Source organism: Gadus chalcogrammus, chromosome 16, assembly GCF_026213295.1.
Source record: "Gadus chalcogrammus isolate NIFS_2021 chromosome 16, NIFS_Gcha_1.0, whole genome shotgun sequence".
Classification (NCBI taxonomy): Eukaryota; Metazoa; Chordata; class Actinopteri; order Gadiformes; family Gadidae; genus Gadus; species Gadus chalcogrammus.
The window spans coordinates 30,997,690-31,010,280 of NC_079427.1; the positions used below are offsets into that span (position 1 = coordinate 30,997,690).

Genomic DNA, 12,591 nt, shown 5'->3' on the forward strand with positions numbered 1-12,591 from the left:
CCCACATACTCTGCAGATTTTTTTGATGACTTCACAGAATTATTGTCTAGCATCTCCACAGAAATAGACTGTCGAGTTATAACTGGTGACTTCAATTTTCATACTGATGATTTGAATGACAAGTTTTGGACACATTTGAACTGTCTCAACGTGTGAAAGAGGCTACTCATTGTAAGGGGCACACTCTAGACCTGGTTATCACAAAGGGCCTCAATGTTTCTGATCTCTCTGTGACTGATCCTTCCTTGTCTGACCACTTTTGTGTTTTCTTTAACATATCTTTTATTCCCGACATACAGACAAAATCAAATACTGTCAAAAAACGGTATATCAATGAAGATTCTAATGTACTTTTTAAAAAGGCCATCTCCTTGCTACCACCTCTCAACCCATGTTCTGCTGATGATCTTGTAGAAAACTTTAATTTGAACATTTTGAAAGTCATAGATGTCATTGCACCTTAAAAGGTTAAAACGATATCTGGAAAGCAAAAGGCACCCTGGAGAAAAGCTGCTTCTGTATCAGCACAGAAAAAAGAATGCAGGAAGGTTAAACAAAATTTCATATTCACCATGATATCTATAAAGAGAGCCTCCGTGTCAACAATTTAGACTTAAAAACTGCTAGAGAAACATTTTTCTCCAATATTATTAAAACCAACACTAATAATGCAAAAACCTTATTTGCAACTGTTGACAGACTGACCAACCCCCCTACACAAATTCCACCTGATCTCCATTCCAAGCAAAAATGCAATGAGTTTGCAGCTTTTTATACTGATGAAATTGAAGGCATCGGACACGCCATCAATATCTCCACTTCAAACAAAAATGTTGGACTACCACCCTGTTCAGGCAAAAGTAACGTGGCAAGGATGGCATGCTTTAATGTTATAGACTCTCAAACTCTTGTGGAAACTGTTACAAAACTAAAGCCATCCACCTGTTGCCTTGATACTTTACCTACCAACCTCTTTAAGAATGTTTTCGACTGCCTAGCAGTAGACGTACTGCAGATAGTTAACAACTCTCTCCAGTCAGGCAATTTCCCAAAAGCTTTGAAAACTGCAGTAATTAAAGCCCTTTTAAAAAAGCAGAGCCTAGATGCCTCTATTATTAACAACTACAGCCCAATATCAAATCTACCCTTCATAAATAAAATCATTGAGAAAGTCCTCCAGCAACTTAGGCCCCGTCCACACAAAGCCGATTTCATGGCGAAACCGCAAAGGTCTTGTACGGTTCAGCCTTCCGTCCACACGAAGCCGGTGAATCCACTGACCGAAACCGTATACTTCTGAAACCACCCTCGGAGGTGGTTTCAAATCTACCCGGTTTCGTTTAGGATTCGTGTGGACGCCTGAAACCGACTGAAACCGTAAACCATGACGTCATCGTCACCCCTCGACCCTCTAGCCAATGACTGTTAAGCCCGCGGAGTCACAGAACTCACAACAAAAAAGTGTTGTGATTGTTGACTGACTGTTTGTTTGTGTTGTTAGTGGTTCGGGGGGCAGCCTTTGTGCGCATGCTCGCCTCTTCTTCTTATTTAAATTTCTTCTGGATTTCTGTAGCAGAAGCAGCGCCCCTTATGGGCCTGGCATGTGTACTACAGCGTTTCTACAGATCTACCCGGTTTGGCTTGACTCCGTCTTTACGGAGATACTCCGAAACCGGATACATCGAAACCGGAACGGTTTCGCCCGTTTCGGCTTTGTGTGGACGGCGCCTTAATCACATCCTGGCATCAACTGGTTGCTATGACACCTTCCTATCAGGATTTCGACCCCTGCACAGGACTGATTAAAGTTGATTAAAGTAACTTTAATCCCTTATTAAAGTTGTAAATGACATCCGTCTTAACACAGACTCTGGCAAAACCTCAATACTAATGCTACTTGACCTCAGTGCTGCATTCGACACTGTAGACCATACAATACTTCTGGACAGGTTAGAAAACTGGGTAGGGCTTTCAGTCACAGTTTTAATTTGGTTCAGGTCCTACCTACAAAATAGGAACTACTTTGTGTCCATTGGCGACTTTGTATCAGAATCAACCAACATGACATGTGGAGTCCCACAAGGTTCGATCTTAGGACCCTCTTTATTCAACATCTACATGCTCCCACTAGGGCAAATCATGCAAAATAACAATATTGACCATCATTGCTATGCTGATGACATGCAAATCTATGTATCACTATCGCCAAATGACTATCGGCCCATAGATCTGCTGTGCCAGTGCATTGAGCAAGTGAAAGAATGGATGTGCCGAAATTTCCTTCAACTAAATGAGGACAAAACAGAGATAATTGTATTTGGTTCTAAAATGGAAAGGCTAAGTAACCCAGAAAAAAAAAAAGAAAAGCTTATTTTTTTTTCTAAAGCTTTCCGCTTAAGAATCAAGGTGGTGCAGAAGAGAATGTTGGAATGGAATGTTAAACCTATGGCTGTCTTGAACTGTCGGTTTCCTTGTCTTGTTTTGGTGTGTTACCTGTTTTTACTTTGGTATCGGTCTTGTTTCTCCCCATGTCAGGTTTCCCTCCTGTGTGATTACTGCTCCCTCCCCTAATGTGTTTCAGCTGTTACTCGTTGCGTGCCCTGTGTGTGTTTGGTAATTAAGCTCTTGTCTTTCCTTTTTTCCTTGTCGGATCATTTTAGTTTGTGGTGAGTTGTGTCCTGTGTATTACCTTTGTTTCCTGTGTTACCCGCGTCACCCGTGTTCTCGGTGTTCCTTGCCTTTTGAGTTAATAAATTATCCTTTTACCTGAACTGTCTGCGATTGGGTCCTACCTGCCTGCCACCCGCTAACCGTGACAATGGCTTATTTTGAACTTAAGTCAAATGCATGAATGAAGTGATCTTCGAGTTGTCATGCAGTGATTCAAAAGTAAGATGATCAAGGATTGCCAACTCAAAGCAGGTGTAAAAACCGAATGGAGTAATAAATAAAGGGCACAGAGTTTGTATTAAAGAACCAAGTATGGACGTTAGACCTGGGTTCCGATCTGGTGCATCCGATCACAAAAGTGTGATCGGATGCACCAGTGTAACCGAGGCCTCCTGCTTTCTACTACATTTCCATGTGACACTTTTAACGCTTTTCAAAAGATTACTGTATGACTATTAGTCACTGTTCACAAATGCTTATTTCTCATAAATAAACAAATAAAATGATACAATTTTTATATTATGTACCCTTTATTTAACAATATGAATTACTGTATCAATGAACTAATGATACAATAATTGCTGGTTATTGATTTAGTAATGACTTTACTTCAATAATCACTACATTAAACTCAGACTCTCCTGAAGTGGGACCTTCTCAGGAGAAAACACCAGACCCAGAAAGGACTGAAGTTAATCTTAACGCGACCGGCAACGGCAGTGATGTCAACATCACTCCGGTTCCTCGAACAGGTAACGATAACATCACCAAGCAGAACAAAGACAAGTTCTAGGCTAACCAGCGCAGATTGTATCCATGGTTGGAATTTAACAACGCTTAAAGAAGCTGCTTGATTTGTATAATGTACGGGTTGTCGTGCCTTTTACCAGCCGGTGTTGTGAAACGTCAACTTTAAGTCGCCACTCGTTTCTCAAACAGCAGCCCTGAAAAGAAAGCGTGGGGCAGATTCAGCAAGGAATGTGATGGCTAATGCTATTCAAGTTGTGCCGTTGCAGTGTGAGGCGAAAACGAAGGGGCATCTCAAAACCGCATACTTTATAGCAGATTTTTTTTTTTTTCTAGTTTAATTCATGAAAGAGATTTCTTTCTTTTAAAAAGAAAACAACTTGCAGCAGTTTGTAGAATTGGTAGGGGTGCGTTGAACAGCCTCTTGCTATCTCTGCTCCTCCAGCTCCATCTCCCTGATGGAGCTGGAGGCATTGGGAGAACCAGAAGAAAATTGGGAGGCAGGGCCTTCAGTTGTGCTCCCTGGCTATGGAACAGATTCCCTCAGAGAAGTGGACCGTCCCAGAACATTTATAACCCTACTTAAAGCTCCCCATTTTAAATCGGTCTTTAAGGACCTGTTTACCAAGGAAACAAAGGAGGTGAACTTGTATAAATGGGGAGAGACTAACCAGGGAATGAGTTGCAGGTTGGAAGATAAACACACAGCTGAGGGGTATGAGGTGACCGCAGGCTGGAGATGTGAAGTGAGGGGAACAGTCTAAGGACATCTTGTGGACAAGGAGAGATCAGACACCTAACAATATGAAGTCAAATACAGTTCATGACACACTTTTTGGAAATTCAGCTTGGTTATTTGGGCCACTTTGACCAAACGCTGAAACAATTCGGTTTAGCAGAAGTAAACTGAGGAAGTCAGTTCTGTAAATGACAGTATTTTGCAGAGTAAAGAAAATGTATTAATGCCATTTTCAAATTCTCTTAATTTGTCTTTCAGGACGTGTATGGAATCGTATTAAATCTGTCTTTTTAAAGAAGCAGTCATTCAGTACCAGACAGGGGCGCCTTTCTGGTGCGGCGTACGATGATCCTCACCGCAGAATGCCTAAAAGCGACGGCATGCTGGGTGAGTTGAAGTCTCCTAGTTTGAGGAGTAATAAGTATACCTGGATAACCCTCTATATCATAGTTCTTCCCAGTCAAAATACATTTCACACACACCAGATATATAATATATATCGTATAATAACATAGAGACCTCATTTTATAAATACTTACTTCGTTTTTAAACTAGGTCAAAGATGTGTGGCTTTCTTGAACATCTGTCAGGGATTCTGGGATACAAATTCTAAACCTATTGCTTGTTTCGAACGTACTTCGCATGACTGATGTATATTTTCTAATGCAAACTTTTTTTGGAGGTCGACATTTTCTTGAACCCACCAGAGTCCACGCATTCCATTTCCATAGCTTCTATAGGTAACTAAAGCAAATCGGTCACACGTTATCTCTAATCTGGTGACAATGATATGAAACAGATTCATTGAATGCTTCAACTTCTTTTGACCACATTGTAATTGCTTTGTGATTCAGCTATTGCTAAAGGCCTTATTGACCACTTATTGCCATTTTAAGTGGTCAGCGTCTGTGCCCTCACCCACTCAGTTCTTTACTTATTCGATTTTCCTCCCAGCAGTTCGGTTAGAGACCAGGCAAGAGGCCATTCACTTAGAGGTTTCATTTGATCCTCCCCAGACTGTAGAACACTTGGTCAGAGATAGTTATTGGCAATAAGTAATGGGATGTGTGTGCGTGTGTGTGTGCACATGCGTGTGTGGTTCTAGCTGACTAAAGAAACACAGGGTACATAATATCATATTATAATACAAAAGACTGATGTAAAAGGAGCACAATGAAGCAGTCTTAACTTGCTGTTCAACTAAAAACCCTCCTGGTCTCTGATGCAGTCCAACATTCATCAGTTAAAATATCCATGAAACACGTCGACCCCTCAGATATTAAAGACCTAATATGTAACATTTAGATTAGATGAAACTTTATTAATCCTCCATAGGAGAAATTTGTTTGTTGCAACAGCCCAGCAGCATTGGAAAAATACAGGATATAATTTTAGAATTTGTTTAAAGGAGACATATTATGGTGTTTTCCCAACAAGTAAACATATTTTGAGTTCCAGAAAACATGTTTTTGAAGCTGTTTGCTGGAAATAGCTTTTAGGAAAAAATATATCGTCTACCGCTATTCCCCTCTGTTTCAGTCCCTTCAGAATGCGCTGTTTCTGGTGTCTGTAGCATTGATGCAAATTAGCTGCTTCCCATTGACCAATGAGCTGTCGGACTGAACCACAGCATGGAGGAGAAGGGATTGTTGCAGTTTGCTGCCTCCTGGAGCTCTATATCTATACAATATAATATAAAATAATAATAATATTATATACAGGTAGTTATATAATCTATCTAATATCACGGCCAAAATCTATGTGCGCCTCGGATGACATTATTAATAATAAAGACTGTCTGACGTCTCTGGTACTTCCACAAGTAAAGACTCGTAGTGGGGGATATCTCGGCCGTGGTTGAGAATAATTGGGGGGAAGGAACTTTGGCATTGACTCTCTGAAGTCCATGAACCGCGACATGGAGAAGAAAAGGATTGTACTCCGGGAGCTGAGCTGCTGGACTGCCTCCGAGCTCCCCGCGCCGGAGCTGCCAGCCACCGTTGAAGCCGTCCGGCCGCAGTGCGGCACCTCGGGCGGTGTACTCCGGGAGCTGACGAGTAGCTCCGGCTGGGGTAGCTCGGCGGCAGTCCGGCAGCTCAGCTCCAGGAGTGCAATCCCTTTCCCCTCCACGTCTCCTCCTCCCGACTTCCCTTTGGCGGCAGCTCCGGCGGGGTGAGCTCGGCGCCAGAGAAAGGGATTGTACTCCCGGAGCTTAGCTGCCTGCAGGGCTAACGCCGAGTTCCCCCCGCCGGAGCTGCTCGTCCGCTGGTCCACAAAATCTTGGCGATGCTCTGACTGGAGGGGAGTGGGGAAGTGGGAGGTAATATTCAAATGTTCTCCCTTCCTACATAGGAGGGGGCGCGGAAACTGACTCGCTCGTTTGGTAGCTGGAGGCGGGCTGCTTCCAGAAATGTGTCTCACTCAAAAAATCTAGTACAGACTTATTTCAAAGTTTGTCGGTGTGTGGGAGCACCATCTACCCACAACTACACCCCAAATCCCAGGAAAAGTGCTTTTTTCATAATATGCCCCTTTTTTAATCGCAGCTGTTGCGTTTAGGAAATTGCATTCTATTACATTGTGATGTTTTTCAGATTATTATTTATTTGTTTCTACGGATCTCTATGATTCACACTGGTCATGTTCTCAGTAAGATTTGTGGTCCTTCTGGTATTTCTCTCACACTACATTCCTCAGGGTTTCTCCATACCTCCTCACCCTTCTTTCTGTTTGTCTTTTTGCCAGACGACGAAGATGATGAAGAGGATGAAGGTGAGCAGTGTCACTCTTCTATTGAGCTTTGAGTTTAAATGACGAGGTGATCCGACAACAGAAGTATCTCACTGGGTGTAAAAAAATATATCCAGGTTCACTGAATCAGGAATGCTGGCTTCCAGTGTATGATGAGGCCAACTGTTATTGGAGGGCTTAATGTCCAAAATACTCTTACACTGGACATGCTGTCGGTTTTGTTACTAATAGTAATTATTTATCCTGACAGAGGAGATGCACTTCAAGACACGTTGTGAAAAATGTAAAGCAGCTCACCAGGTAAATTTCAACAAAATTAATACCTTTATATTACATAAATGACCTTAACGTTAAGACATTTAGAAGTATTGCTCTCTATTGTTGTTTGCTTGTGCTTTTTTACAGACTCCTGAGAATGAGAAGGTTACCCCAATGAAGATTTCTAAGTGGAGCTTCCAGTGAGTGACATTCAGTCCTCGCATCATTCCCATGGGGTTTCAGAATAATATGGTCCTTACCACAAACAGAGTGTGTGTGTGTGTGTGTGTGTGTGTGTGTGTGTGTGTGTGTGTGTGTGTGTGTGTGTGTGTGTGTGTGTGTGTGTGTGTGTGTTAGGGTACAGCTGGAAGGCGAGGGGACCTATGAGTGTTCGGCTACAGGTCTGGTGTTTGAAGTGTCGGAGCAGGCTCTGGTCCGCTACTCGGTCCTGTCCTGGTTCCAATTCTCTGAGTTCCTCAAAGACTCCTGGAGGCCTGCTGGATCGATTTATGATGTGGATGTGGATGATCCATCTGTGCTCAAGTTTATCCATTTTCCACACTCTCTGTGCCTTGATGGTAAGAACACACGTTGACTGTGAAGAGGGGGGGATTCATAGGCCGAATCCTCTAAGAATCTCTGTGTGCATGGCAGCTTTGGCAGTGTTTTGTTGACCAACCATTCTGGTAATTTCTTGGTTTCAAATAGGGCTGACTCGAGCAGCTCATATTGACTTTGGATACACAACGTTGTATATTATTTTACTTTGTTATTTTCCCTTTGAATTCGTTCCATTTTTCTAATATTTTATTTATTACCATGGAACTTTGAAGGATGTTCAATCACAAGGCTCCCAGTTCAGTTTTCCTCTTTTTACATTTCACAAGATCCCTTCTTATAAAAAAAAATGCATTCAGGATTAGAGAATTGTCATTGGAACCACTTGTAATATAATGTTGATTGTTTTACTTTCACATGTATTTCTCTACTTATGAGTGTCTTTACTCTTTGTACATACTGCCTATTATCATTTCCCAACAGGCTTGAATAATGTTATGTTATACAAATGTTTCCACAGAACCTGAGCATGAGCTGAGCTTCAGTGTTCTGCATGTAAAGGATCGCCATGCCAACATTGAGACGACGGTGGACTTCACGGCGAGCCATGTTAAATGGCGCGTGTCCTCGCTTTCTCTCCTGGCTCCCATCATTCCGGAAAGTCAGAAGATGAAGCACCACGCGTTGGTGTTGATTTACAAGGAGCTGAACAAATACCACAAAAACAAATTTGTCTTCCACCTGTTTTTGGCCTCGAACTACGACTCTGAGATCCAGGTAATGAAGCAAAATGGACCAACAAGTCAGTAATGGGACGAGGTCCCTGGGTGTGATAAACAGATTCATGGATAGACGGACAGACTAGACCAAACTGGACCAGACTAAGATGAGCTAAGCTGTGCTAGACCAAGCTGGGATAACTGGGCTTAAATGGGAGAGTAAAATAGGCTGGACTGGGCTGGGCTAGACTGCACTAGGCTAGGCTACGTAGCTCAGTTTAATATCCTCTCTTGAGGGTTCATCTGTCTCTCTGTTTCTGTGATTTGCTATCTTGAAAATAACTAGCATCCCCCTTATGAATACCTCCCTCTCACTCTTCCTCCCTCTCTCCATCTCTGACCATTTGGTCCTGCCCCTCCTGTTCCTGTGTGTGCAGGCTATTAATAAACAGGTGCTCAAGTCCAGGAAGAAATGCATCAAGATTTACAAACCGGCCGCCTGTAGGCTGGAAGAGAAGTTCTACCACCTCACAAGCGAGCCAGAAAGGAATATTGAGCCTCCGGTATGTTGTGCTGCCATTTATTCTTAGTGTTGTTTTGTGCAATACGGAAAGAGAAAGCATTGTATCTAACTGTGTTTGTGTGTGTACAGAAACTAGAATTCGTCACTGAAGTGTTAGCACTGAAGGGCTTTTCTGAAGCATGCTTCGGTGAGCGTCCTCCTTTCAGATTGTTTCTCATGGACTCAGACTGTGATGAACTTTTGTGGTCTGCTACAATCAGAGAAGGTAACCAATGGACACAATTTGAATTTGTTTTGTGGTTTGCATCGTAAGACTCATGACACATTCTATGGCAAACCCTAGATGATTGGAACGGCGAGAAATCAAATCTATGGAAAATATTCCGATTTCTTCCGAGGAAGTCCCATGGGGCCAACAGCAGACAGAGAGGTACACTTTTTGTTGAACATATTTTAACTTTTATGCACGGTGAAAAAACTGCAGAAAGCGCGAGGCGCATCTCAACGCTGCTCTGAACCGATCGTACTGATCAGTTCACAAAGGTTTCCAGAATGAAAGGTTCAAGCCTTCAGATGCGCAATTCAGAAAACAGAGGAGATGTGGAAAGCAAAGCTTTAATTATTTGTGGCTAGCTACATGCCACAGCTACATGTTTTTGCTTGTAATCGTCTAACATTGTCTACTCTATAACATTCTTGGATCATCTGCCAATTTCCCCAGTTGCTGCAGGGACTTCTGATTTCCGATCTTCACCTCGCCTCTCTCTGGTGCATGTACGTTCAGCCAACTATTTGTGGTATCTGTGTAATTTATAATCCACTACTATATTGTCATTATTAGGTGAGTGCAGGGCTCAACTTTTGTTCTTCTTAGGCTTTATTATTCTATATTCCCAATACTTTAGCACTCTACTCCTCCTACAATTTGTTTAGCTAGACACCATTCCAATTGTAAACTGTTCATATTTGCTTGGAATCATGCACGGCTACTTTTTTAAAGGTGCCTTGACATGCTATTTTATGGATGCTTTAATATGGGTATTAGTGGGCCACTAACACAGTATTCAAAGACGTTCCCGATATTCAGCCGTGGTGCAGAGTTATAGCCACTCCGAGCCAGTCGCACATTGAGCTTCCCCCAAATGCGCTGTTTTGGTGTCTGTTGCTATAATGCAAATGAGGAGGAGCGAGGCGGGTCAAGGAGGAGGGTGGGGGTGTGGCCCTGAGCAGCCTGCAGCCACGGTACCATGCGCTCTGTTTACAGTGGAAGTATCGCAATGGCGAGGCGCACACAGCCTTTAGCCGTGTTCTGTAAATATTCTAGAACACACGGGAGTCCTGGAGCTCTGTATCTAAATATCATATACATAGATATCTATGTCATATAATATATATTATCACGGCCAAAAGCTGTGTGAGCCGATATTATGAATCTCAAACGACCGCGTTGGGTTCTCTGACGTTCCTGGTATTTCCACGTCCACATCAATCTGAAGTAGACAGAACCGCGACATGGAGGAGAAAGGGATTGTTGCCGGGCAGCGCTTAGGCACCTCCGTCTCCTGCAGCGCCGAGGCGGTGGTCCCTCGGCAGCGGGAAGCGGGGCTCAAGCGGGAGACATTCGAAGCCAACAATCCCTTTCTCCTCCATGTCGTGGTTCATGTTCTTGAGGGAGTCAAAGCCAAAGTTCCTTTCCCCCAATTCATTCACAACCATGGCTGAGATAACCCCCACTACGAGTCTCGTTGTAGAAATACCAGAGACGAGAGTCCGACGTGTTATGCGCCATAACACCAAAAGCAGAACGGTTATCCAAATAACAAGGCAGTGTGCAACACTTGCGTTACAGTCCTGGAGCTCTATATCTAAACAATATCATATAATACATAGATATCTATATCATATAATACATATTGTCACGGCCAAAAGCTGTGTGCGCCTCCAGACGATATTATGAATCACAAACGACTTTGTCGGGTTCTGCGACGTCTCTGGTTCTTCCACTTTCACATCAATCTGAAGTAGACTGAACCGCCCGCTGCCTGCTGCCCGCTGCCGGCACACACACACACACACACACACACACACACACACACACACACACACACACACACACACACACACACACACACACACACACACACACACACACACACACACACACACACACACACACACACACACACACACACACACACACACACACACACACACACACACCCCTTTGGCGCTCGCACGGTCGTGTCTCATTGCCGGGCCAAATTCTCTGGGCGGGCCAGGGGAGGAGCTTAGATGCTATGTGACGACATGTGAAACCACATTCCAAATCAGCGCGCTTGAGGCTCAGTTTTTTGAAAGGCGAGCAGAACTCGTTATACACCGAACGCAAGTTATAGCCAATGGGGGACGTTGGCAGGCTATTTATGTTAGAAAACCTCATAAAGTGAGATTTTCATGCCATGATACCTTAAACAAAAATAATTAAGTTTTTTAAATATCCAACATTTTATAATTGAAGTCAATTGGAGGATGATAAACAATTTCAGACTACGTAACTTGGTCAAAAATGTTTGACCATAAAACTTTGATCAAACTTTTAACCAATCAACACACTTGTATCTTTCAATATATCTTAAAGGAGAAATGTCGTAGCAAAATGGATCCGGGACATGTTTCCAGCACTCCAGCTCCCTCCAGTGAATCACAGCCTGCAGGCCAAGCAACATCCAGCACCACATCCAGCCCTCCAGCTCCCTCCAGGGCAACACAGGCTGCAGGACATCCAACATCCAGCACCACATCCAGCCCTCCAGCTCCCTCCAGGGCAACACAGGCTGCAGGACATCCAACATCCAGCACCACATCCAGCCCTCCAGCTCCCTCCAGGGCAACACAGGCTGCAGGACATCCAACATCCAGCACCACATCCAGCCCTCCAGCTCCCTCCAGGGCAACACAGGCAGAAGGTGAGTTGATTTAATGTATGTTACTGCTGCAGTTATGTAACTGATCAATATGGTCAATATGAACTAATCCAGACCCATTTTTGCTGTAATTCTATCAAATATTCACAATCAGTCATGAACATACATACGCACCCTGTTCATCTAGACAATGTCTTGTCCATTTTGCCGCAAATTGATGCTAGGGAATCTATTCGACCATAATGTTAGACCACAACAATCTATTATTCACGTTGTCTGCAGGACACATAAAAACTAGAATAACTTATTCCCCATCAAAAAACAAATGAAACCAAGATTTTTGACCTTATTTCACTGATAATAATATAAGTAACAATATAAGTAATAAGTAATTCAGTGGTTCCCAAACTCACGTCATGTATCATCAAGTCATGTACCCCCTTGGACATTCTCCATCCTACCGTGTACCCCAGCTCCACCGACAGCTCACCAGAATGTATTTTGTTTGTAATTCTGCAAAAAGAATCAGAATTGCATAGAATTCACTGGCTTTGCATGCAAAATAGTAGCCTTTTCAAAACATCTGAGGCTTGCCTGACTTAGCCACTCTATAACTGGCCATGTATCTGTCACTGTTAGACATTTATTGGGGTTAGAAAGTTGTCTCAATTGGCACTCAAAAAACTCCCGTTGCTTGAGAGT

General features: G+C 43.1%; 1 protein-coding gene across 4 annotated transcripts in view; it reads left to right on the forward strand.

The window, feature by feature from the left end:
* Window positions 1-12,591, forward strand: part of LOC130405536 (uncharacterized) — a 111,592-nt gene that overhangs the window by 95,576 nt on the left and 3,425 nt on the right. For 3 of the 4 annotated variants that reach the window (XM_056610668.1, XM_056610675.1, XM_056610670.1), the window contains 12 exons: window positions 3,306-3,422; window positions 4,415-4,543; window positions 6,902-6,928; window positions 7,158-7,207; window positions 7,313-7,365; window positions 7,523-7,743; window positions 8,244-8,500; window positions 8,880-9,005; window positions 9,095-9,230; window positions 9,309-9,395; window positions 9,687-9,739; window positions 11,604-11,931. In XM_056610668.1, coding sequence (XP_056466643.1) covers window positions 3,306-3,422; window positions 4,415-4,543; window positions 6,902-6,928; window positions 7,158-7,207; window positions 7,313-7,365; window positions 7,523-7,743; window positions 8,244-8,500; window positions 8,880-9,005; window positions 9,095-9,230; window positions 9,309-9,395; window positions 9,687-9,739; window positions 11,604-11,931 — 1,584 coding nt within the window. Of the gene's footprint in view, window positions 1-3,305; window positions 3,423-4,414; window positions 4,544-6,901; window positions 6,929-7,157; window positions 7,208-7,312; window positions 7,366-7,522; window positions 7,744-8,243; window positions 8,501-8,879; window positions 9,006-9,094; window positions 9,231-9,308; window positions 9,396-9,686; window positions 9,740-11,603; window positions 11,932-12,591 lie in introns of those variants that run through there. The other variant, XM_056610669.1, reaches the window with a different exon arrangement.